The 27,949-nt window shown below is 37.7% G+C and overlaps 1 protein-coding gene across 1 annotated transcript in view; it reads left to right on the top strand.

Annotated features, from left to right (window-relative positions):
* The window catches only part of CCSER1 (coiled-coil serine rich protein 1), a gene marked incomplete at its 3' end in the record, with an annotated part of 640,571 nt that overhangs the window by 265,624 nt on the left and 346,998 nt on the right, over window positions 1-27,949 (top strand). The window contains exon 6 of the mRNA XM_081999116.1: window positions 2,343-2,420. Coding sequence (XP_081855242.1) covers window positions 2,343-2,420 — 78 coding nt within the window. The remainder of the gene's footprint in view (window positions 1-2,342; window positions 2,421-27,949) is intronic.

Below are 27,949 nucleotides of genomic sequence, written 5' to 3'. Positions count from 1 at the left end.
GTGGTAGTTTTTTTGTATGTATGGAGAGCTTTAGACTGCGAAGTGTGATTATGAGAAATACCCTGTGGATGGTAAATTTAGGTGGGAGGTGTGATGTTTGAAATTGTTAATATGTCCCTTCAGGAGGGCAAGCTGAGAACATCTCTCAAAGCAGTGATTAGTTTGGAAGGGTTTTTTTTAATAGCTCGAGAAACAACCCTTTTGCTACTGTCTCACTCAATTCTCCGCTATAATAAACCATGTTAGCGCCACTGGATTTAATTAATTTACACTGGCAGAGAAGCTGCTCTGCATTCCTTAGAGAGGAAAATCGCTGAAGTTGCTGGAGGGGCCACTGAGGGACAGCCGTAGCCAGATGGAGGCTCTTCTGCCAATGCTCCTATCTGGCCAAACTCAAACCATTTGCAGTCTAGAAGCTCTATAGGCACGGTGCCGCATCAGTGTGGCATCCAGACCTGGGCTGGCTTGTGTCCAGTCATCACAGAAGAGCGGATGTTTTTCTGAGGCCATTGTGTGGATGTGCCCTGAGAAGTTTTGTAAAAGCCACTTTGGCATCCTCAGGGCTGTTTGACCTTTTTTAGATTCCAGCTATCACTGAAGAACTTGCAGCTCGTGTATCGTACAGGTACCAATCTGCTTTGCAGATTTTCATACGGAGGCTGTTTCAGTGCTTAAAAGATTGGACCGCCTTCCTGCGCACTTCTAATTTCAAATTAGGGCACTTGATTTGGTTTGGAAAGCAGCTACTTGATTTTTTTCCCTCTCAGGTTTTTTTCTATTCTATGTAAATTGAAAGACAAATTGTCCTCAGCTGAACTGTTGGCTTTTGAGACAGAACATTCTCACGGAGGAGGTCTCCAGTTTTTTCTGCCCTTGGAGTTTAATCTAAAAGAGCTATGTTTCACTTCCTTTCAGTAAATAGTATCAGCCAGGTTCCTTAATCATCAAGTGCAGGAGTCTGTCTTAAAATTTGTAATGTTTCTGAATACCAGAGCAATGGATTCAACAAAGCTATTGGCTTTCTGACATGTTATAATCTCCATTATTCCTCAACAACAACTCCTTTCCATAAACTACCAGTCTCTCTCTCTTAGGAGATGATTACCGTGGCCCCCTCCTTTCTCCTTTACTTGCATCCCTTGTGTTTAGCAAGTAACTGTTGTCTTTTCTTTCAGGTTTGGCGTAACTGATACGTATCTAATTAAACTCAGTGATTTTCTCAGTAGGTGTTAACTTTGAAGTCTGTCCCCTCTATTTCGGATCTGACATAGGGATTTCTTACCCAAAATTTTGGCTCAGTTTTCATCATGTACCAGTTGGTTGAATAAAATATGGTATCAGGGTAAAATTCTTCTGATGAATGAACGGTTAGAACTTCGTGGGTGGAGCGGTATTTCTTCACTTGCAGAATTTGGGATTATCAAAGGGGTTGTAATAGATGCATAGCAATGTAAAACCAGATAACAGATTAGTTAATTGCATAAGCTGAATTCATTAAATCATTCTGCATTGCAGTGCCACAGAATGAAAAGGAAATGAAGTCTGGCCCATGCAAATTTTTTTTTTTTTAAGTTCTCCATTACTTCTTTTCTGTTTTATTGTTGGCGGTGATGGTGGATTTTTTTCATTTTAGTACCTAAGGACTTATTCCCAGGAAGTATTATATATTCTAGTTTTTTTACAAAACAATCTTGGTATTGTTTGTGTATTTTTTTAAAATCCAGATTTTATTCCTTTTTTATTTTATTTTTATTATTATTTATTATTATTTATTATTTTTATTTTATTTTATTTATTTTATTAAAAATTTCCACATTTCTTTTCATATCTGTCACATCTGTATAAAATAATGACCATGCTAACCAACAGGTTGCTGAAATATCACCTAAATAACAGTGAGTTTTTAGATCAATCTTTTAAGCATTTTGACTGGATAGGTCCATTGAAATATACTGACTTATTTTCATTATTAGCTTTACTGGTCACCGTTTCTTTTCGTATATTAGTGCTCGCTTCTAAGATATATTGACTCATATGAAAGTGATACTTTCTTAAACTTTGATCCAAATACTTTCCTGCAATATACTGCTTTCCTGTGGATTTTGCCTGTTAACTTTACTGTTGGGCCATCCAAAAAATAATAAAATTAAATTTAAAAAAATAGTATATCATAGTTTGTTCTATATGAGCACATTTTTGTTGCAGATGCCTTGTCAATCTAATTCTGTTGGATTTTCAGTGTTATTTTTAAGTGCTTTTTTTTTTTTTTCTTCTTTCAAAATATAAAAAGTTGTCCATAGAACTTGATTGGAAACGCAAACTTCTGTGTGCTTTTCTTTCAGAGTACGGACATGAGTCCAGCTAGTAGCACCACCTCACTCCCTGTTAGCCCTCTTCCTGAGGATCCACTATTTTTCAAGGTACAGTTAATTAATTTCATAATAAATATTGTATATTAATTTCATCTTGTTATCGAATGTACTATGGAGTGCTATCACTACTGCTTCCTTTTCTTTAAATTACTGTGATACCAGCAGGTGTTCTTATGTATCACAGTGCCATGAAGTTTTCAAGAAGTACCTAGAATAAGATGTTACTGGTTTTGAGAAGATTCTTCTTCCAGCAGACTACAGCTATAAACCATTATTTATAAGACTGTCTGCCAGTGATACATTTCGATATGTGAATTCCTGTATATGTGTGTATGTCATTTTTCATGAACAGATTTCTCTTTATATTGCATTTCAAGTACATGTTCTAATGAAACAATGATTTGTTACTGCAAAGATACAGGAGACGTTAAAGATGTGTCAAAGAACAGTTTTGGCATAAATCCAGTGTAAGGCACAGTTTTTTTACAGACTTAAAACTGTCATTTTAGTTAATTTTAATAATAAATGATGGGACGATATCCACAACTTCATAAGGTTTAAGCTGTGAGGAGCAAGTGGCCTTACGTCACTTTTTCACCGGACTTTCAGTTGCTTTGTGACGACACTAAATTAAGGCTGAGAAAGTAAAATTAATGAAGTTTGATGATGTAAAGTTTGCGCCTCTCCTGCGCATGCCTCCAGCACAGGAAATACCAGCCTCCTTCAGACTTGGCCAATCCCATTAAAAACTTGGGATTTTTTTTTTTTTCTTTTTCCCGTGTTTTGTATGTCTGTGCAAGATTTGTACCCGCCTCGCTAGCCAGCTGATTCCTGTTACTAGAATGGTTAAGGACTGTGCTTGCTTGGTGGTTTTATCTGTGGAGGTACAGGTGGGATATCTGTGGTCAGCTATTCATTGATTTTCATTCCTCTTTTGGGGTTTAATGTTTTCAAGACCCCTAGCTCTCAGTCAGGTTTAGCTGAAATGGAGCAATGTTGTGCCAAGATACTAGAGCACACACATCTTCTTCCCTTGGGAAACCACCTTAAATGCACATTGAAGTCTACCCCACATTATAAGGCAGATTTGGTAGTTACTCTTTCTCCCTGTGCCTGGGAAACCACTAAAATATATTACATACAAAGAAATGGGCTGCTCAGCTCAGATAAAGGTGTAAGAAGTAAGAAAATCTAACTTGAGATAGTTCCAATAAACTCTCATGCTTTTTTTTCCTCAGCTGAAGTAAGCAAACACTGTTCTGTGTGCATCAGGAGCACTCTGATAAATACACTGTACTGCCTTTATTTATTTTTAAAGGAAATGGTGCTTGTATAGCTCAAAATGGGTTGCAAATAACTTCTTTGAAGTGGAATAGTTGCTTTAATAAAAAAAAAATAAGGTGTTTCTTCATATTAAAAGTCTCCTTCCTTTATATGTTATGGTAGAAAATGGTACAAGAAACTTTTCAGTCAATTTTCAAAATGGGAAACATTTTCCTTTGGAATTAAAGTAAAATGGAGGCCAGATCAGGAAAAAGTCAAATACGTCTCATAGCCGATGCCCTTAAGTAGAAATAAAAGTAATACAAAATGTAACAGTTTATGTTATTTCTCCCTGAATCTCTCCAAGAAAGAGCAATATTGTTCCAGTAGTAATGTGAGTGACTGGTTTTACAAGCCATAACCTCTCCAAATACTGTCAGTCTATAATATTGGCTTTTGATGACGGGATGATGCATTTCCCTTAGCAACATGATAATAACCTTTCCCACCTCCTTGCTGTAGAAGTGAAGATTGAAAAAGAAATTCCATTCTGTGGCTCTGAAAACACAGGTGTAATGAAGCAGGTATAAACGCTGCGTCTCTTTGGGATAGTTGAAGCTCTCTGAGCTAATGAGCTATTATATTAGGTTGTGAAATGAAACCAAGCCCCTGTTCTCAGTCGCACCTGTTTTTATACCAAGAAACAGAACTGTCCTTTCTTGGATATTGTCAATTCATCTTCAGAAGGTCTGCATTTCTGCATAAAGGAAGAATGCAAATCCTGTCGTGATGCTCTTATTATATCCAACTTCAACAAAGCAGATGCCTGTCATTCTTAATCCCACAGGAAATGTGCTCTATAAATATGGAGAACCTAAACTTGTTCAAAAACATTTTAAGATTTTGAATTTAATCTAAGGAAAGTCAGAAGCAAGATTCCCATGCGAGTGCTTTCATGTTGCATCTCAGCTCTGGTAACACTGAACTCAGCTACCATGTTCACAATATATTGCACATGCTGTGACGTGCAGCACTGCCAGAAAGATCCAAATATGTGAGACCATACTCAGGAGTATTTGGAGGAAAGTCTTTTCCAGTACAGCAAGAGATACTCCACATGAGTCCATTGTATACTATTATTTTAATGGCATCATTATGGTTTATTTATGTTAAGACAGTACCTTTAAAGGAGTGTCAGGGATACCTAGCAAAAGGAATAGAAAACGATTGAATAAGAAATAAGGGTAGCCAACTCCAGTGCTATTTAGTCCTAAAAGCGACCCTGAGAAAATGAAAACATAAATGTGTCATTAATGCCATTCAGCAACATTTGCTCCATAACTGTTGCAAATAGTGAAATAACAATGGAATTTGGTTTTGCTTGAGGAAAGAGCAACTTTACACAGTAGCCAGAAGCACAACCAATTTTTTGTGTGGCTTCGGGTTTCCTTCTCCCTGTGCAGTTAGTGACACACATGCATTCAGAGCAGTCTTACCCAGCCATGCTCTTTACAAGCTTAGAAAAAAATCCTGTTCAGACATGTATGCAGACAGTGTACTTTTGAAAAGCCATTTTTTTTTCTGAATGATTTTTTGATAAAACTCTCATAAACATTGATTTTTAGTGAGGGTTATTTTTATGTCAAATTCCAACTTTCAATCCTCTGCTGTTTTCCGTGGCTAAAGCTATTTTAAAAAGCAAGATATTCTTCTGTATTATGGGAGAAGTTTATCTCTTCTCTCACAAAATAACATCATCTTTGTTGGTGGTTTTGCACTTAAACTTCTCTGTAGGGAGGTTCTTCCTTTGAACAGAAGTTTATCCTTCTGTCCCTGTATAATATTTCTTGAAGAATTAGAGCCTTATCTTGGGGAAAACAGTTATGTCACAATTTCAAAATTTCAGAATTAAGAATTTGAAATACAACAGAGCAGCCTGGTATTTGTCATGCAACCTTAACTCAAGTGTTATTTGACATTATAATAGCAAAACTGTAGCTGGCTCAAATGTGAGTGACTTTTACTTATGACTACTTAAATCTATGCTCATAAGTTGTAATTAAAAATAATCTTACCATTCATTTAGAAGATCAATGAAGGAGGGGGTATTTCTGAAAGGTCAACTTACCAAGCAATGTTTCATCCATTTTGTAGAACCTGTTCCTTTCTTTGAGTCATTATACTGTGCTTTATTATCATAGTATTTCAATATTTTTAAAATTATTCTAAGATATAGTAACAGGCACTTTTAAGAGGGGATCTATGACAGCCATTTAGTACATAAGATATCTCATATTACCTAATTATACATTATTTCTTATAATGAGCACCAATCTCACTGGTTATTAGCCACAACCAAGTTGTAAATAGTAACCATAATAGTAATTTAGTATAGCAATCTTTAATTGTATTTCAATTCCATGGTTAATCTCAACCATGCTTTACTAATTGGCGTTAAACATAAGAAAAAAATCCTTACATTCTTTCCTTTGTGCTTTAAGGGAGCTGAGAATTTCCTTCAGCATTTATTATCTTACTATGTTCTGACTTCTGTAATTAATACTCTTGACGCTAGTTCCCTGAGTAAGAAATGGAAATGCCGGCACAAGTAGCAAAAGCTAACAGTCCTTAGCAGTGTTACCGCTGCTGTAGGTCTAATGAGGTATAGATCTATACTAAATTAGGGCTATACTAATAGTTCTGCCATTCATCCTGCAGCTCTACAGGCTCTGTAAAGGCAGCAGGTCTTTGCAGTCACTAATGGGCATGACTTTCTGGCAGCTCATGACATTTGTGCATTCAACTTTAACATGAGGTAAATTTTCCATCTGGTCAACAATCAGATTAATATTTTTACTGCAGGTGTTTGGAATAATCAATATGACAGTCACAATAATGATCGCTGCTTAGCCAAGGTGACATCTTTGAGAGTGTAACTTTACATATCTAGCTGAAGAATGAGGTCTTGTCCTAACTTAGTCAGCAGCAATGACAACAAATTGGGCCTATACTTCAAAAAGCTTCTTATGCTAGTTGACACGCAGCCAGCCTATTTACCCTCTCTTCCTGAAATGCACTGTTTCCAATATTTTAAGTATTTGCTGGCACTTCTTTGGGTAAGACCATTTTAATGTATTGTTTCTTCTTGTTTTCAAAACGGACTCTGAAATAGTCACATAGACATTATGACCCGTGGGCAGATACAGGTTAGGGCTCAGTCACCCTCTCATGGGTTGGAGGCCTCATTAGCTCTTGTCCCTCTCATTCCACGCTCCACCTGAATTTCTGCTTCCACTGAGCAGGATGTAAGCCTCTGTGGTTTTTGTCTGGTTTTTTTGGTTACAGAAATATTTTTGGTATTTCTACTAAAGTGAATAGAGTTATAGAAGTATGACTCACTCAACCTCGCCTCTCCTAATCTGCCCTCCCACCCCCCGATCTCTAGTTTATTTTAAACCAGTCTCTCATTATTCTTCAGTGGTTTAATCGATTCCTCCCACTCTTTACTTTTATTTTCTGTATCAGTATTCGCTTCCTACATGACTCCTTGTGTCTTACTGGTGTAGCACAGACTTCCAAAAGTCGCATCATACAGCGGCCTTCTGCCTTTGATGAAAGCCTTCAATTTTGTAATTTCTGAGAAAAGACTTATACATCTGATTTGTTTCATGGGCTTTATCATCATCACATATGAGCTCTGCAAAAGCACTGAATTTATTCTGAAGGTAGGAGTGAGAAGTAGGTATTATGGGTCCTGTTGCAAGAAGCTTCTGTGCATCTATTCACTCTATTTTCCTTTTTCTCTGTAGTTCTGTGCACGCTTTTCCTAAGGAACAGGGCTCTGCCAGCAAGTCTGAGTAGAACCACATCACCTGTTTCGTCTGTAACGCTTGCATCAGCTCATCCAGCAGGGTGCGGATGAGAATGTGAAATTCTCCTCCTGAGCTTTGACTGATATGAAATGGAGTGACAAAGGATAACATCATCAAAACAGAGCTTAATGGAAGAAAACATAAAAAAATATATATACTTGCCCAGTGTTCCCCTGACTTAATAATTTCTTTCAGGTCTTAGTTTATCCTGTCCTGTAAACTGATTCAAGGGAAACAAGTTGTCTGTCTCCTAATGTCCTCTCTGTGTCTGACATTGATTCTGAGTTCTTGTTCTTGTTGAAAGTGCACTAAATTTATGGCCAAATTTGAACATATCTTTATGTGCCTTGTATGTGTCCATTGAACAAGCTGTCCAGTATGCCATGGAAACAGGCAGGATTTTTTTTGATGCCTGCAGGATGCCTCCTTTTCCTGCAGGATTTGAGAAGAGGAGGTACAGGAGACAATGGAGCTACTATATAATGTAAAAATACTGCTATACAATTTTAGGATTACTGTATGTAAGTTAATCATTCAGGTAATGTCACTTATTAGATTTCCCTACATGAAAGTATTCGATTTAGCTCTCAGGGGAAATTGGGTGAGCAAGAAGAAGCAAATAGACTAAATAAGCAGTCTCCCAAGGCAGAGTAAAGACCAGGACAAAAGATTGCCTCCAGGGCTGGGTGTCTGTCCTTGCTTGGTTAGTGGCACTAATTAACCAACCTAAGTGTTAAAAACTAGACTGTAGCAGAGAGGGAACATCAAGAACACCTTAATGGATATTCTTTTCTGAATGACTTATTTATAGTTGAGGAAAAATTTATCACCTAAGCAAAAGTTATCTTGAGTGCCTTTGGGTAATGTACACCTGCCAGGCTTCATGTATGGAGAAGACAGACAAATATTTACACATTCTGAACACAGTGGTATTTCCTGAGATTACCAGGGCTTGCAGCTCAAAGTGTGGTCTGAGAACAAAATACTTCAAGGGAGGTAATAGCTGAAGGCCCCAACACCAAGAAGTGTGGGAGTATTCAGGAAAATTTGTGTGAGCTGAGAGGTACAGTTGTATTGGTACAAGGACATTTTACAAGATTTAGCTTTTATTTTCCTTTTTTTTTAATTTTAATTTTTATGGCAGGGAGTGTGGGCACAACATACATAATTTCCCAGTGTCACTAGTAAAATTACTGAAAGAATCAGGAACAAGACTGGGAACTATTCCTGTATTACCTGATTTCTTTCTCTCTCTATGTCTTGATCATAGCTGCCTGCCTTTCCCAAATTTTGTGAACATGCATTCTCTTTTCTTTTAGCATGTTTTCCTTAATTTATTGAAACTTCCTTCATAGAGTTGAGGGTTAATTTAATATTTCAAAATTGCAAGCCATTGACTTAGGCAAAATGTATACTTTTAATGCTATAAATTCAGTTATTTTCTCAGCGAGCCACATTCAGAAAAAGAATTAACGTCTGTCTTACTAAAATCTCCAAAAGCAACCAGAAACACATGTGATGCTTCAACCAAAGGCATGCAGAAGGATCATCATTACTTTTTTCAGTTAACAGGGTTTCCAGCATAACTTAAAAATTAATGTAATCGGTACTACAAGGGTAAATATTAGGTTCATTTACGTTCCTTCCCTCAGGCAGACACACCACCACACAATGAATTCTGATACATACCTACAGGGTAAATTTTTCCTGCTGGGTATTCTATATATAAGATTAAAAAGTTATAGAAAACTTGTAGCATTACAGGTTGCTGAAAACATGTTGTCATTAAGACTATGAAAAAAGATTTTCTTGAAGCTTCATGGGAGGATCTTGACAGCCTCAGTAAGAGCACTTGAAGTTCTTTATCCTAATCATCTCAATACAGATAGTAAATCCTCCTAATTTCCCTTGGCTAGGGACTGATAGGCATAAGTAAATCTGGGGGAGGACATTGGCATTTGAAACATATGATGAACGTTCTTTACTGAGCAGAATTATACCAAGGAGTTCAGAGTTAAATTCTGTTTAAATCAATGGTGCAGTGCCCGTTGACTACAGTGACATGTGCCTTCAGTTCATGGATGGCATGGATTATGTCAGAGGCATTGATCACTTTAGAATTGAAAATGTAAATCTGTACTGACCATTTTAACCCCATCAATTATTTTAGAGGTGAAATTGTAAATCTGTATTGACCGTTCCACCCCAAGAGTATTTTTTGTGCTTGTATTGTTCAGACTGTTTTCATAAATTTCGTTCAATATAATTAAAATGCAGGACTGTTGGCAATACAATGATTTATTTAATAATAATGATTTGGTTTCCAGTATGTTCTAGAACAATAGATGTTTTCTTCCTAGAATAAATTAAGCAAACCAAGGACTTGAAAATGCATCTCCTACATGTCAGATGAGTATTCTCACAGTCGCAAGTGGACTCTTTCTCGCCAGTGATTGCATTTTCTGTCCAGGAAACCTCTGAAAGACACTTGCATGGAAACTTAATGTGTTTTTGAAAAAAAGTTTTGGCTTCATCAAATAAGAGTTTTCAAATGGAAAACATCTGTTAAAAAGTTCCTTGACTCTTCTCTTAAAACACATATAAACAACTTTCCCAGTGGCTAAATAAGTAATGTTAATGACCCAGCCACATGTTTTCAAACATAATTCTTTACTGTAGGAAATACAGGGTTGGCATTTTGAAATTCTTATCAAGTTGGATGTCTCAAAAGTATGACACTAAAAATAAGTGACTGATTTTGATAATGGTTTCCTAGAGTTTAAAGACAGATATTTTGGTAAGCAATTTAGACAGCCATTAAGGAGAGTGGGATATATTCTGTTAATCTTAGTCACCTGAAATGGAAAGCAAGATTTAATTGCTGAAACACAGACACCTTCTGAAGGTGTCTTAAGAAACCCAGCTATGTTCTGCCTTTCCTCCAGCCGCCTCTATTGGTAAAGCAGGCAAAGTACTGAGAGGTGGTGAGTGATGCTCTGCTGTAGTTTGTTTTTTTGTGGTATTTCTGGGTTTTTTGTGTTTGGTTGGTTGGTTGGTTGTTTTTTTTTTCCTTTTTCCCTTGGTCATGCTGTGTCACTTGGTAAGTTACAATCTCCCTTGCAAGCCTCATGTTTATGCTGGGCTGTTTAATTTTTGAGACTTTGGGTATGTGATACAACTGAACTAGGTGATTTATAACGTTTGGTTGTGACTTTTCCATATGCTGTTCCTCTTCCCCACAACCCTGTGCATGGTTTCATAATATTAAAGCTATTCTTGTGTGTTTAAATATCAGAAGTATAACATGGTTATAGTATTATTGAGGTAGGTTTCTTGTTTCTGAAAGGTGTGATGTACCCTGATTTTAAGCCATAGTATCTGCATTCTATTTACTCTCTGCTCTTCTGCTTGCTTCCAGAGCAGTTCAGTACACTCATAATTGGTAATGAAATATATTTCTGTGTTTAAAGTCACCTTTTCAAGCCTCATCATTTGTTCAAGAATCATCAAGTTGTCTTTTGCCTGTTTTCCATGTTTCTTTTAAAAAGTAGAACAGGTAAAATATCATTTTTACTTGTTTATTGAAGAGTTCTTAAATGTGGCTGAATGAACTGGCTCTTAATAGTGGTCCAGGAAAGTTGTTATGTCTCATAGAATCATAGCATAGTTTGGGTTGGAAGGGACCTTTAAAGGCCATCTAGTCCAACCCCCTTGCAATGAGCAGGGACATCTTCAACTAGATCAGGTTGCTCAGAGCCCTGTCCAGCCTGACCTGGAATGTTTCCAGGGATGGGGCATCTACCACCTCTCTGGGCAACTTGTGACAGTGTTTCACCACCCTCATTGGGAAAAATTTCTTCCCTAGATCTAGACTAAACCTGCCCTCTTTTAGTTTAAAACCATTACCCCTTGTCCTATGGCAACAGGCCCTGCTAAAAAGTCTGTCCCCATCTCTCTTATAGGCCTCCTTTAAGCACTGGAAGGCTGCAGTAAGGTCTCCCCGGAGCCTTCTCTCCTCCAGGCTGAACAACCCCAACTCTCTCAGCCTGTTCTCACAGGAGAGGTGTTCCATCCCTCTGATCATTTTCATGGCCCTCCTCTGGACCTGCTCCAACAGGTCCATGTCTTCCCTGTGCTGCAGACTCCAGAGCTGAATGCAGCACTGCACTCTCATTGCATGTGTAGGATAAATCTTTATTCAGGCTTCTTTTTTTATCAGAGATTAATGAAAGCCCCGAAAGGTATTGGGGAGGGAGTCAATGGAAAATTGTCACTTATTCATTTTTTAAATGTCGAAAAGCTATGGTCTCTAGGCTGGAGCTATGTTGCATTATTGTCATGGGGAACATGTATGGGAAAATGCCATTCCTACTTCATGTAGTTCACAGGTAACTGTGACACTTCTTCAAAAAATTGTAGTTTTTATGTACTGCAATACACTTTTAAACAATTTTTTATATAAACAGGGGTGGATATAATGCACTTGCAAATTGCTGTTTAAAAAGAAAGGGGCAAAAAGAAAAAGAGCACTGCCTTTATAATAAGTTGTTAATGGGGAAAAAAAGACCCTTGAAAAGACTTAGTCATTTGATTCTGACCAGGTGAACATGAACAAAATATTCAGCAGATTGGCTGACAGAAATCCACAGGGAATATATGAACCAAGGAAGAAATTTCTTTTTTTTCTCTTAAATTTGATATCTTCAAGCAAGGATGAATGCTATAGATGAGAAGGAATAACACAGTCCTAATTTGGATAATGTTTTCTAAGTGTTTTGAACACACAGCTGTGAGGGAAGAGCTTGTACACTGTTATGGGTAGCCTTGGGATAGATTAGAACTCCTGCTTTTTAAATGCTAAAAAGTTTAAATTAAGGCCAATAAGGACATAGTGGAGAAAGTTCTCTTTAGATACATGACAGATTGTGGATGAGCTTGATTCCCAGATCCGTATCTGTAAAACTCTACGTTCGTTTGTTCTCATAAAAGGCAGCTTTCCTTTGTGATAAAATGATCATATCAATTCACAGGATCTGGTTGTGTAGTTAATTCCTGACAGTTTTTGATCTTGGTATGAGGGGAAAACAATGAACAATTATGTCCAAATAATAGTAGGTTTTCATGGGAGTAAGACTAGCATCATGGATCAGGATATATGAACAATGAATGGGTAGGTATCCTTCAGTGCAGAACTGAGGATTTGAAAAGGGATGGGAGGAATCCTTTTCTATTGACACTGAGTAGTTTGGTTCAGTTCCTAGACAGCAGATAATGACGTTCTTCAACAGCAGTTGAACGGTTACTGTTTGTTAGGAATTGGGAATGACGGGGACCTCCTGTCCCTCCCAGCCAGCTCTTTACTCTTGTAGTATTTACTGTCAACAGTATTGTAGACTCCGAATCATAATTTGACTAAAGTCACCTTAGAACAGACTTTTCATCCCTTATTGGTTCTGTTCATCTGTTGTCTGACTGTCTCCATCACTTGAAATCAACATTACCACTGGCTGTAATGGTTACATTTCTGGATGTCTTCAGTAACCAAGAAAGAAAGGAACATACGTAATTGTTTTTTGTACACATGGCAGGATACTTCCAGAAGAGAGGGAAGCTGCATATTTGTCTGAAAGGGAGAAGCACATATTGCTCCACATGACTGTACAGAGCAAATCTTTGTTTCTGGCACTTCTAACAAGATGCATACATAGATGGTTTATTTCAATAAATCAGTAAATAGAATTAAGGTTCAGGAAAAAAAATGGTGTATCTAAAACTGAGAGGATGATTGGATCTGATGAATAAAGGGTTGTTTGCAAGGCCAAATAAATATCAAGTTTTTACAAGCAACGCCAAACAAATACTATTGCTGAAGTTTTTTGTTTACCTTTCACTAAAATACCCTGGAGCCTCACCTCTTTCAAAGGCTGCTGTGTCTGCATCAAATTTAAAATGCTAGGAAACATGCACTGACAGAAAATCTGCAGGATATAATTATGTGTCTTTACAAAACTAGATGCAATAAAAACATGAAAAAGATAAGTAGGAAGAAAACTGGTGACAGTGAATGTTTAAAATAGTTAATTTTGGCATGCTGGTATCAAAGAATTTAGGTGTTTGTCCTGGTTTTGGCTAAACCATGACAGAGTTATACACACACACACACAAAAGTTACCAATTTTTTTTTATATTACGAGAGAGAAATTTTCAAGATACTAAATATTGCTTTCATGCTGGTATTGCAACTGGAAAGCAGGGTGAAGTTAGGATACTGTTTGAGAGGGGAGCTAGGAATAGAACTGGACTTGTTAATTGTTTCTGTGTGATTGTTTAGATTGCTATAGGTCAGTTTTCTTTGATCACATTTTCAGTCTCTTTGGACATAAGTGTTCCCGTATTTGCAAGCTGAGTTGGCCAGCATCTTTCTGCAAGCAGCTCTGGATGTGCAGTTGCTGCTCCACCAGCAGCACGAAGAGGAGGGGTTTTGTGAAAAGGGAGGGAGTTGGCCACTTGAATTCTAGTTGTTATATTGATAGAGAATTAAATTTGGATGAGAAATGGTTTTCCTGTCCCATGGAAATGTCAGGCGTTTCAGCATTGTCCCGCTCTGCACAGGCATGAAACAAGCAGATCATAAGCCACTTCACTGGCCTAGCCCTATAGTTAGAAGCAGCAAAGCCTTTAGCTGTGATAGTAAGGTATTTGTCATAATTAGAAATGATCAGAATGGTACTTGTGGCCTCTTGGTACCTTCATAATTTTGCTTTACACTCCGCTGTATTCTTGAGGACACTCATTCAATTGCAAATTTGTATATTTATCTTTATTGCCATGCTTATAAACATTTTGAATGAATAATATATACAGGCCTTTAAGTTATTAGTCCTTTAAGCCTTTTGCTTCTGTCTCCTCTTTTGAATATCTTTATCCTCTCTCCCTCTACAACCACAGAATGGTTGATTCCAGTGCTCTTCATCTGATTTCCATAATTACTCTCAGTGATGTGTGAGGATGAATGCAAATTTGTTAGCAAAGTGATAATTCCGTGTCATTATTGGAAAAAAAAAAAAGCAGAATTATCTGTCCATAAATTAAAACAAGATTATTATTGGGTTTAATCTATTTTATAAAGCAGTATGCACCTCTTAGCAAGAGGTCCTTAGAGTAAATGAAATTAATTGGGAAAAAATTAACAAATGTTATGAAGCTGTCATTTTTTTAATATATATATATCAGTGGTATTGCAGTCGTATAAATGCGACTCACATATCATCTAGATATCTTCAGCATGCATATTTGAGGGGACTGATCATCATAAATATTAATTCTGAGGTGACAAGGCTCTTGTAAATACTAATCCTCATACCACTCCTATAGGATGAAGGGGTGTTGTTATCTTCCTTTCACAGAAAGAGGCTTGAGGTATTTCCACTGTATTGGTGATACTGCATGCTGTCCTGGTCTCAGGCTGATTCTGCTTTTCCTGGCCTCAGCTTCCAGCTGTTAGTTATTCCTCACTGACCTGTGTCTTACTCAAAGGGCTCATCTTCCTTCTCAAAATGAGATTTCTGCAACTCCTTTGCTACCCAGACTGGGGAGCCAAGCCCACTCAGCAAACAGATCTCCCCATTCAATCATGTGTAGGAAATTACAGTTTCTCTTTAAATAAAGAAGTGGTATCTGAGGAGTATTTATTATATTTTAAGATAACTTTTGATTCAGTGTAGCACTAAACACAGAAGTGAATGGTACTATGTGATGTGTCAGTTCTTTGTATAATACTAAAAACTCTTTGCTTTTTTAGGAATGGAAAGATAACTTGAAAAAACTATTTTTTCAAGTTTGTGTCATATTATTTGATGGGAAATGTGGAGTGTTAAATATTCATTTGTACAGTTCTTTATTATTTTCTACCTACAGAGCCCTTCCCATGTCATATGGATGTGAGTTTCTCCCTCTGGGAGTCTGTACACCAAGGGCTTTAAGTATGGAGATATAAATGGCAGGCATTTGCTAAAATATTTAGTCACTCTTCTGCCACAAGGAGATGAGGTCTAAATGTCCACTTGTATTCAATCCCTTCTCTAATATTTTCATAAACTTTTTTGTGGCTTGTGGAAATCATAATTGCTCACCTGTTTGCAGGAATGTCTTGCACATCTCCATGAATCATTCAAAGCAACAGTGCACGCAAACGTTGTGATGCAGTTTGCTTAAAAGAGTATTCCCATAAGGGTCCAAAAAAGCAAAACTAACTGAATCTAAGCAAGTGCATGCCTTGCCAGCGAACAGATTAAGTGAAATTGGCTTATGATTATGATTGAAAGTGCATCAAATATTCTTTTGAATCTATCTTTTATAATATTCTTATCTATTATAATATTCTTTGATGTATCTAAGAGGTTGCTATTTGACTGTCCAGTTGCAGCAGCTTCGTCCCATTAGGCTGTATTGACAGGTTGAAAAATTAACTAAACCTGATGTTGTGAACTGGAGTGCAGCTGATCACTTTGTCAGGTGCTTGTGTTCCTCTGACTGCAGGCAACTTGGCAGGAGGAAGGTAAGAAAGACCTGACTGCAAACAAAGGTAGCATTTAATGTCAGTGCAAGCCTACCGGCAGAGAAACAAGTAGTCCAGAAACAGTGGTGCGACTCAAACGCAAGTTCAGAGACAAACGAAGCGCTTGCTCTGTGTTTGGAGAGCTTGCTATGGTGGTTCTGTAGGCTCTTTCAGGCCACAAGTTTGGGGCTTGTTATTTTGCACAGCAAGAGCCAAAGGGAGTCCAAGCCCTGCAGTTGCAGTGTTCCTGGGCAGTCAGTAGTGCCAGAGGTGTCCAACTCAAGATGGGTGAATGGATAGACAGACGGATGGATGTCAGATGGACTGTGCCACTTCTCTCCTGCATAATGAAAGAATGATGCCTCCCCAGGTTCCTTCCAAAGCATAGTATGTGCACTATGGGACACCAGTGACTGAAGTAGTAATTTAAAAGTACCATCCTAATCAATGTGACTAATGTTGTACTTTCTACCTGCATTAAATTAGTCTGAAGGCAGATTAATGTAGAAGAGATACTTTTAACCTGACTTTTCTACATTACAAAACTTAGAGTGCTGCCAGGGAAATTCATCAAAGGATTCAGCTGGAAAGCTATCCCTGCAGATATACAATATACATGAGATGTGCTGCGCTACTTTTCAGCCATACCAGCCTGTTATCAGCAATTTTTTTTTTTTTTTGTGTGTGTGGTTGAGATGTAGTTTTCATAGGATCAGTTTAGGCTTAAGAATTATTAAAGGAAGATACCTGTGAGTCCTTTGGTTTAAGAAAGTACATTTTCTTTAAATGAATCCAGTAACACCTTCATTCCTTGGTATGTGGGTGTCATGGAGGTGAAAAAACAAAGCCTGGCTTTGTCACACTGTGACTAATGGAGCATTAAACTTGAGCAAAACTGAGCATTTGGCAGCATAACCAAAATGTTTGCAACCAAGATATTCAGTGAAATTTGCCAATTGTTAGGTTAAGCCATTTTTCTTTGCCCTGCATGAGTTCAGTTTATCAGGTGGCTCTTTCCATCTGGTTTGTTTGTTTTTTGTGTTTTTTTCCTGTCTCATCTTAAGTAACAGCATGTTCATCATTTTGCCCTCTTGGCTTGGTTTTGTCTCTGTGATATCAACTGTAATAGAACAAAATTACTGCACAAAATACCTCATGGTTAACACCAGAAAATCTCTTCTCTATAAATATTTTACCTAAAAAAGGGTTCAAATACAGTCTTTGATGTGACAATTGTTGTTAATCCTGTGTTTAAATAAAAATGCCGATGCAGTATATGATGAGAGAGAAACGCTGCTACTGTGCATAGAGGGGAGGATTCCTTTTGTGCCATTGGAAAAAAAGATGTCATGAAAAATATGAGCATCTTACGAGATTTCACTGTGTCATACCAGTTTCTTGTAGATTGGCTCCTACTCCTTTCCAGTCCTTTGGTCAATTAAATTTTTAAAAGTAAGAATTTGGGGGGCTTGGTGGGATTTTTACGGAGAGCCGATTGCATTTCATACTGTGATTCTCTTGGCTGCAGCATAACCTCGTCCTCAGTGGTGTTATTAGGAGTCTTGTGCAGAGAAGGTTGAACTTTACTTGTTATGCTATTGTTCAGCAAAGAGGAATGTGCTCGGTGCTCTTGACAAATTGTGATAGCCATTTCTGATCTAAAAACCATTTGGCATGAAAATTGGTATTCACAGGTATCGTGGTGGTATAAACAAAACAGTGGTAATGCAACATACTTCAAAGAAACACCTTACAGAAATTACTGACACTTATTTAAGCTGCAACTTTAGCTGTAAAACTATCTAAAAGCACCGAATAAGAGCCTAATAGAGAAAAGGAAAACAAAAGAGCTTTAGAATGATAGAAACTCCTAGTTAGTTGCCTAGGAATACAACAGTGTTACGGCCTTAGCAAAATTATGTACTTGTGGGGATATTATTGTTTGCATGACAGCTGTCATCTCACTCTGAAGAGTCAACTGAGGACTCCCACTGACATTTTAAAATTCAATTTAAAAGTCCATATTGTTAACTCTTTCATTCCCAGCTTCATATCTGAAGATGGATACAGGAAGCATTAATATATCTGCATAACTTCCTGTGTATTTTTTTAGGAGTATTAACTGTTACTTGCACGCCAGATGGGAGCATTATAAGAACAAGCCTATAAACTGAGAAAAGTTAATAAATGTATTAAAATGGTCAGAGTGTATGGTCACTAGGAGAAAGGATGTATTGTCAAGACATATTAGCTAACACTTAGCAGGTGTTAGGTGAAAGTTCATTTCTTATTAGTCTTTTGTATGCCCTGTAGTCCTATTTAGTTTAACTTGCTACTTTACTTGTCAGGGGACTGGAAGTATTCAGTGAATTGCAGACAAACAAAAATTAGCTAGGAAACATCAAAATACATAATTTTAGGGCAACAAGATCTCTTGCATCAGTGAATCAAATCAACACATATTATTAGGCTAGAGCTTAATTGAGTAGTTATTAGGCTATGATTATTAGACTTGAAGTCAGTTTTTTAAACTTCATGCATGTAACAGATTTAGGCACGTTTTTGTGATGTTCCGAGCTGTGTTGTTCTCTGCTGAGCTCCCTTCAACAGAGGATGCTTGAGATGTCAGCAAGGATCCACAGTTTTGTAAAAGACATGCGTCTCTCTCTCAGAGGTGGAATATGGCTTCTTTCTTTGTTGTATCTTAGAGTTGTGTGAAAAACATTGTGAAAACATAAATAAACGTGAAGATCGTGGATCAATACCATCTGTTATGTTTGAGCTGAGAAGACTTGATAATCCAGAATAGAATTTGATAATCGAAAATGACCTTGTTTTAACCAAAAAAAGTTGTTCAGAGAAGGAATGTAAAACACACCTGTGTGGCAGATGACCTACAGAGTGAATTGTATGTATTACACGTGTGTAATTCTTAAGAGTATTTTTAAAAACCTAGACACTGCAACAATGTATATATCATACAGATTGACAGGTCTGCCATGCTCTGTTGCGCGGGCGTGAAGTTGTTGGGTGGCTTCCTCAAGGTCATAAACCACGCAGGAGGTGTGAACTTCCCTAGTTCTTTTCTTTAGCAAGTAAATTATTATTCTTCAATTTAAGGGTGTGGGGGGAAAGAGTTTGAAAATTTTCTAGTTTAACGTAACAAAACAAAAGGGAAAACTACACCATGGAGCTATGAAGAAGTGACTTAAACAGCTTGTCAGTGACAGAAAATCCAAATCTCATGATCTTCCACTTTGCTACGTGGTGCTTCTCTGGCTTAATCTCTTTACAAATTGGTGTAATCCCAAGCTGCCAGAAGAAGCAGTCACATTTCAAGCCTCACTTTTCTTCTACCATCACGCCTATTGGTATCTGAGATGCACGTTTTAATTTGGCTCTGCTTGCTTGTATACAGGTAGTAAACGAGCTGGGGTTGAGGAGAGGGCAGGATCTTGTCTCGGCACAGGACCTGCTCATTCCAGTAAACTATTAACTGAACTGTAAGTGCAAGACCAATGATTTACAGTAACTGACAGTATCTTATGTTATTAGTCAAACAAAGCTTTTGTTTTCCGTGTGTGATGAGCTAGATCAAAATTATCTGAATGAAACAACTTTCAGTAACTTTGTAGTTACTGAATGATCAGGTCTGATCAAGAACAACTGAGCATCCAGCTTTGACTAGAATATGCTCCCACTGGAAGGATAACCAATGGAGAGCAAAGATGCCAGGAATGAGGATGTGGTTTCCCGGACACTGGGACTTTGGTACATAAAGAGAAGCCCCAGGAGACTTACCTGACTAGTGTTATGGGTGGTGGGACTGGACTAGGTAGTGAGAGTTCAGCTTTGCACCACTGTCACCAAGTAAATCCAATTTAATAATAGAATGTAGGAGGTAGTGGAGTGTTGTGTGAGATTCCTGATGCTTTTCTGCTCAAGAAAACAGAAAATTTTTTACCAAAGTCCTGAAAAAGTCCATATAAACAAACAAGCATTATCCTGCTTTTGAGAAAGGCCCATCCTGGGGGCAGGGGGAGGTCACTGGTGCCTTTGGGTGAGTTAGCCAGCCCGCACCAGGGCGAGGAGCCGCCTCCTCCCTCCAGGGGCAGATGAGGGAGGCAGTGGGCATCCGAGGGCTGCGCAGGGAGCCCAGGTTACTGTGGTGAGGGTGGGGCCTCCAGCCCCAGGGCAAAGCTCACTGTCGAGCGTGAGTGGGGCTGCTCCAACAAGGGTATCTCCCGTGGCACGGGGGCAGCTGAGAAGTGACTGTGGTTTCTGTTCAGTTCTCCCTAGAAAACTCAAAAGTATTCTCTTTGAAAAGATACGTATTCTTGTTTTAATCCTAGCAGAGCCTTCTGGGTTGTGCGAGTTAAAGGCCCTTCAGACTTCTTGATGGAGTTTTTAGAAAGTTTAATATAAAGTTTATTTTACTATGAAGTTTACTAGCAGGCTCACTTGGGAACTGATTCCACCCTGATATATACCCACCCACAGATACAGGTATATATTTCTTACAGAAATACTTGCTGTAAACATGCTGTCAATTCCTAGGCTTTTTTTTTTTTTAAATTACACCTGCTCTTGTTCAGAGCTGCATCTGTGTAGCGCTCTGACAGCAGCCTACTCATCCTCTCTTTATCCTTTGTTTCATGAGAGAAAAGGGCAATAAAGAAAAAGGAGGAAAAAGTAAATCAAGTGTCAATCAAAGGTTCTTATCAAGTGCCTCAGAAGAAGAAAGGACTGTGTTTACCTGTGATTTTTCAAAAGTAGCACTGGATTTTTCTTTCTTTCTGGGTGACAAAAGGGAGAAGATTGCAGGAGTGGGCATTTCCATTTGTGGTTTACAAAAATGTGTTTAAACTGCAAATAGTGCAAGCCTTGTGCTATTTTAGTAGCTTATTTTTAGGGAAAGATGGCCTTGGGCTTAAGGTACAAAAGTGAAAATTAGAGGTTATGGGACTTCTGTCCCAGAAGCTGCGTATCTTTCCATGGGGAGATAATGTAGGTGATTTAAATTCTGCCTGCAGAACTGCCAGAGTACATTTATTCTTTTTAGTGGCATAGTGAGACTAATTTTATTAATCCTTTGAAGTGCTTTTCAGGTTCTCAGAAGGCAGCCATGGTAGGTGTGCAAAATATTAGTACTTGCGTATGTTCTAGATGTCAGGATACATAAGAATAGGGCAGTGAACATGATACTCCAGGCTGCATACCGAAAACCATGGGAGTGCTAATTGGTAATAAGAATATTAATTCACATCAAATAGTCCACACTGGCGTCTGACTGTTTGACTGTTACAAGTGTTATGATATAATTACTACTTTTTGGCAGGTCTGAGGATACTCCATAAAAATCGTAAGATTAGGTCTGGTATGCATGAAAGGGATGGGCAATGTCTTGCCTGATACAGCTATGTCTTAATTAGTTTTTCCTTACCATGAACATAACAGAGCTTCAGAAGGATTGACACCTTACATTAGAGGAAACATGTTGGAATCACCTTGTTCTAGTTCTTCTTAATCTCATGTATGTGATGAGATTAAAGAAACTGCCTATTTGACAGTTTCAATGAAAATTAGGTTCCCTTCTAAGTAGCATTGTCCCCTAATGAATGAATTTGTATCAAGACAGCTGCTGTAAATAACATGAGATGAATAAATTTTGAAAAAGGCTGCTAATCCTAAAGTTTTTTTATTAAATTCTTAGTTATAATCTATTATATTACGTATATAAAATCTGAAAGTTTAGGAGTCTTTATCATTAACGCACTGCATTCTAAGCAACATTTCATTACCAGTTTTTCTCATTTCAAGTCTCTTCCCCTTAACCTCGTGTCACAAGAGGAAACAAACACTTCTTTCCTGTTCAACAGCTGATGAAATTGAAATTCAAATAATGAAAATTCCATTAAGTAAATTGCTGTTTTCATCCCTATGTTTTCCTGTCACCCAGGTAGATTAGAGGCTAGGAACACTTGTCAGACTGAGGCAGTGGGGTAAAGATGTAATGTAATGGTAAGGATGACACGTGTTTTCATCTTTCCAATGACTTCATTTAAAAAAGAAAAAAAACAAACGAACAAAATGCAAACCACAATAAGACTTGTTTCTGTTTGTTTTCAGTAGAAAATCAGCTTGGAACTGATGCTTTGTTCAGAAGTGAAAGGAAGATATAATTCCTGTACAAAAAACAAGAGTACCACATCACTAGACAGATGAAACTGCCTGTGAAGACAGCTAGATCCATTTTCAAATTTCTTGCTCCTAAATATATCCATCAGATTTCTGTAGCTCTTAGAGCATCACAACAATGTTTCAGTTAATCAGTCAAAATTAAATTTTAGTAAAGCAATTAACAAGTTGGAGGAAAAAAAGAAAACTTTAGATGTGTCATAATAGAAGGATTACAGGCGTGATGTGTTGATAGACTTCATAAGGCATGAACTTTCTTCTGAGAACAGCAGAGAGATAGTAAGTAGCAGGAAAGCCATGTGGCAAAGGGTAGTAGAAGACACCTGAATTAGTAATAGTCACCAAATGGCTGATGAGCCATACTCTACCTGCAAGAAAGTCTGAATGGGGAGAGGAAGAGAGGTTAAGGGTTTGCTGCTTCTCTAGCTAGCTGGCCAGTCTGTATGGAAATGGCATGGTTTAGCAGTTCCATAACGCTAATTTGACTGACTTATATGTGATGGACTCACTGGAGCAAGGTTAGTTTTCTGATGCAAAGTTTAGCCCATACTGGAAAGTAAGTGGCTTTCTGCTGCCAAATTCCTCTCTAGGCCCTGTTGTCTAGGGACTGGAAGAGGCTGGGCTGGGCTAGGGGACCACTGTGGGCAGCAAGGACTAGATTTGGAGAAGGGGGCTAGGAAGAGACTGCTGGATGGGTTGGAGGGTAGCGTCCCTCGCAGTGGTGATGTGGAGGCAGTTTTACTCTGGTCATTTCTGTGGAAAAGGCCTTGGCTATGTAGGAGACATTCTTAGGTGCAGGATCATTCCAGCTGGGGTCTGTGCTAGCATGGGGAAAATACTCATGGGCAGAGGGTTGAGCAGGGTCCCTGTGACTTCCCTGAGCTGCAGGTTCTCTTGCTGATGGGTCTTGTAGTTGCCACTTTTCTTCATTATTTGGAGTATGCCAACTACTTACTATTTTGGGAAATAAGTTGTCCAAATTTTTCCTGGATAGATCAACTGTATACTTGCAGCTGTCTCTTTCAGTTCTGTTCTTTGTATTGATGCTAAGGGAGGAAAAATTCTGTCTTTCCATTATAGTAATATCAGCTTGTGTTTGGTAAATATTCTCAGTGGAGAGTGATGCCAAATGATATCTCCTCTGCTCATTGTCCATTCCCAGTCAAATTATTTGGGATATTTTTTTCCTAATAAGAAGGTAAAGAACTTTCTTAAACTCTTATGTAATTCTTCAGAAAACGAGATGATTTCAGTGTCCTTTTCCAGGAGCTTTTACAGTAACCTTCTGCAGAAACAATTGATTCCTCTTGCTCTCGGGAAAGTATTGTATTTGAATTGCGAAATTCTGCCTGTGCAAAAAGAGATATATCAGCAGTGTCAAAAAAAAAAAAAAGTTCTGTTCAATCAAATGAAAATCACTAAATTATTTTCTAACCTGAAAGTATACTTCTCTAGCATTGGGTTTTCCATGGGGGAGGAAGGGACAGAGAGACAGAAGATTAACTAGATGTTTAGAGTCAAGTGTGCAGTTCAGTGCTAGGATAAATCAGGAGCATAAAGCTGTGGCTGAAGGTTTCAAAATTGTCAGAAGTACAAGCAATGGTAGGATTGTGGTTTTTGTTTTTTTTTTCATGTTGTCACCCCACCCCATCCCCAATTTCTAAGCGTCTGTAAATTGAAAAAGCCTGGACAGAAATGGTTTGCTGATTTCAGGAAGGAGATTCTCTCTTAAATGTAGCTCTTCTAGATGTAGTAAATACAGGTTGTTAGTCAAAACTGACTGTTTTTTGGCTACAGTTCTCAAAAGTGCCCATTGCTTTAAGCTCCTCAGTTTTTGCTACTTGGCATAAGAACATGAAAAAGTGGTATTTTGAGTGCCAAAAATCAGCATTTTCTTCAAGTCAGGTCTGTTAAGAATTGCTGGTACCTAAAATTAAAGATTTCTTTAAAGCCACTGGTAAGCATCTCCTGTATGGAAAAGAAACACTGCTCTTCAGAGCAGTTAGTTTCTGCTCTGGTAGATAACAAAGCTTTGTGCAGAAGTTTAATGTTTGCAAATTATAAATACAGCAACCAGCTAGGGTGCTTAAGATTAAAATGTCAAGAGTTTGTTACGTTTTAGTTAGTTTATGCCTCTTTCTTTGTGGGCTGATCTGCAAACACATGTTGTCAAAGGCTTCCACAGTATTTCTAATACTTACTATAAAATCCATTACTAATTAATTTGAATGTGCAAGAGTGCTTAGTATCACTTAAAAGCATTCACTGTGCTATGTCACTGATTATAATTAAAGTAGAAGAAAATTGACTGTGCTTACATAAATACCTACTGTAAGTTAAATCTTTATAATAAAAAGTAGCTGCACAACTTAGCATGTGGAGAAACAGGTTGTCTGAAGAAAGAATTTCAAATTGTACACTCAAACATATATTCAAAGATGTATGCAAGGTACCTACTTATTTTAGTACATTAGATAAATTTCTAAAGAAGTAATGTCACAACTCTCACTTCTGTTTGGAAATCTTGTTTAAGTCCATATTTATTGCAGTTCATATATTTTTCTTGTTTTGTAAAGCCACCACAATATGTAAATCACTCTTAACTTTTTACTGAGTAAATTTATCAGCTGACATATGAGAGGCTGCTAGAAATGCCCATATATCCTCGGTGTCTTTGTCAATATATTGACTTTACAGTAGTTCTCCCAAATGTATTACTGAAGTATTCTTAGTATTCCTCAATTTTCATGAAAGGTTATTTCTATACTTCTGATGTCTTGCTTAAAACATAAGTTTTCTGCATGTGGTCTTTGAAGACACTTTGACATACCACTTCTTGCATTAATAAATATTTTGAAAAATGTAACTTCAGCTGCAACAACTTCCTTTTATGGTCTTAAAAGTAGGTCTAATATAAGCATGTACTTATCTTTGCACATATGCTTGGGTTCATCAGTGCTTACCTCGGGCATTTTCAGTGCTGGAGAAATAAAATCCAAGGGTCATTAAAAGTGTGCTCTGCAAAATGAAAGCATTCATACTGAACAGGAACGCTTCCTTGAGGAAGGGTCCTAATTATTGGAACATGATATATAAAAGTAGAATTCAGCAATGAAAAAATCTTTTGCATATTTATAACATAACCATATTCTGATTGTAAGTGGTGTAGTAATAATGATTAGTTCCTTAAAAAACCCAAGGATTATCTAGAATTCCTTCATCATATTGTCATGCTAAATTCAGAAGAAAATGTGATAATCTGCTATCTTTACTGCCGGTGTTTCTATCTAGGAGTGCTATTGTACAAACAGAGCTTAAAAGAAAATAATAGAAGAGCTGAAGTGGTGTCATGCCCTCAGACATGTAGGGAAATAATTTCAACAAACTTGATGTTCAGAATGAATAGCCATTACATGGCAACTAGACAGTTTGGATACTGTGCATCTGCCAAATGAATGTACAGTAATGAATGTCTGCTAGCAGAAAGCACAGACCTGTGAACTCAAAAGGAATGTTTGATGAATATCAAGACTATCCTATTTGTACTCAAAAAATAAATCTGTTTAACCTTTCTGATAGGGATACAGCTGCAACCCAATATTTCAAAAAAGATACATGTTTCCTTTTAATCGGTGAAAAGTTACATGATTAATAGGTTTTTGGGTACAATATTATTTGAGTAATACGTAACATGTATTTGACACCCTGGGAACATAGACAGATAAAAGACTTGTCAAATCATCATTAATTTCTAAAGATTTTCAAAAACAAAAATTAGATTCAGGAAGTGCTTTATTTAACAGTTTAAATGAGCTTAAGTTGTCTTCATTTCATTCAGATTAGTCAGGTAACTTTGACTAAGAAAACCTGGGTTTTACCAAACTTTTTCAAAACTGTGTCATTAGAGATTAATTCCTGTTGCATTTCTTCACATATGACATACTGGCATCTTCTTATTTTGATACTGCATTTATTATGACTTCATTAGTTAAGGTTACATAGCATTAATGCTTTTTGGAAAGTTGAAATTACATTTCTTTTATTATTTTGAAGTGTTTTATTGCACAGATGAATTATAAAGTGTTTTTCACATGTACCTTTAAAAATGGTTCAGTTTTAGCTCAAATAATGAAAGATCCAAGTTTTATGCCTGACCATAACCTTGTAACTTTTAGAAATTAGTTGTCGTGTTTTATGTCTGATTGTAGCAGGTTGTAATCCAGAGCATCCCTTACTGTGAGACGGACTGATCTGCATAATATTCTCCCTCAGAGGTTTACAGAAACCCACTTCACCTTCAGCATGATCCAGTCCCTGAATCCTCCTCGCCTTCTGATAGGGGGAACTTTCCCGAGACGATGAAGTTTACGAGCTAAAAGCCCCATGTGGGCTCCTAAGATCCATCTGAGACATGAGAACATTGTTGGCCTCTGTCTTTCTGGACTCAAAGTCAATAGCTTTCTAAATCTCTTATCCTTTTTATTCCAGTGAAAGTCAGCACATTTTTTGTGTGAGGGGAAACAGACAATTGTACCAGCCTCCACTGTGGGGTCTGAGCTCTGAAAACAATAAATAATAAGGGTGTAGTCTCCAACATCTGTAATTTTCTGGGTGATTTCTGTTTTTGAAACCTGGATTCATGCTGGTTTTCTTTTTGGACAGAGTAATAGTAGTGCTTTTCTTTAGTTCTGGACTAATAAGCCACCTAACTCGTTCTTTGAAAGAGGAGGCCACCCCTTGGATTAATGTCTTCCCCCACCCTGCCACCCCAGCTCTTAGTTGCCTGCATGTTTTTCATGGCTGTTCCCCCTTTCATCGCCTTCCTCAGAGCCTGGCTCTGGACTGCAGTATTCCTTTGCCTGTCTCTCCTGTCCCTGTAGCGAGCTCCTGCTGGGCTTTTTAGTTATTATGAGTCTCGGCTCTGGGATATGTAATTTGAGTTCAGCAGCTTAAGTGGGACTTCTTCTAGCCTGTAAACGCTATGAGAATAATCCCACCAGCCTCCCCATCAGCCTGACTAAAAAACACTCCCCCAAAAATCACAAAATAATGAACGGTTTGCCTTTTGTTGCACTTAAGTGTGTTTTATTCTCTTTGTGTAAATTAACCAATTTTGTGAAGTGCTGTCTTTGTTCCTCTTACACTTTTCCTTCAGCAAATTACAGACTTAAGTTATTGGTTGATGCAATTGGAAGATGTCTTTAATGAACAAATTTTTACAGTTAAAATGTAATCTGTCAATTTTTTTGTCCTGTGCTTTTAAAAACGTCAGAAGCGTCACTGAACAATGAGAAGACTGAGGATGGAGAGCTTTGCAGTTTAACGTGTTGAACTATTTTGTATGATGGGAGAGGATAAGGTATGACTTCTGCCTACTAATATGATGAGGTAGCCAAGTACGCTGGTGAGAATAAGCCATACCATCCTGCCTTTTAGCAGTGGAAAGCTTGAGAAGGGAATAAAACGAGGTGTAATTCCTTTCTTGGTTCCTAGGCTATGCATTTCAGCACTACCCTCTGATTACCTAGGTGGCTTTTTGGCCATTCTACGTTTAAAAATAAACCAGATACCTTCTTATAATAGTTTTGCCTGCATTAAAAGGAAAAAAGAGTAATCAATATTTTAATTTATTTTCTATAATTGAGATGACTATAGTGACATAAAGCATTGACAGAATGCTTTTGTCA

This window comes from Phaethon aethereus (genome assembly GCF_964289735.1).
Source record: "Phaethon aethereus genome assembly, chromosome: 4".
In the NCBI taxonomy this organism is placed as follows: Eukaryota; Metazoa; Chordata; class Aves; order Phaethontiformes; family Phaethontidae; genus Phaethon; species Phaethon aethereus.
The sequence above is the reverse complement of the archived record's forward strand: the minus strand, read 5'-3'. Positions and strand labels throughout refer to the sequence as shown.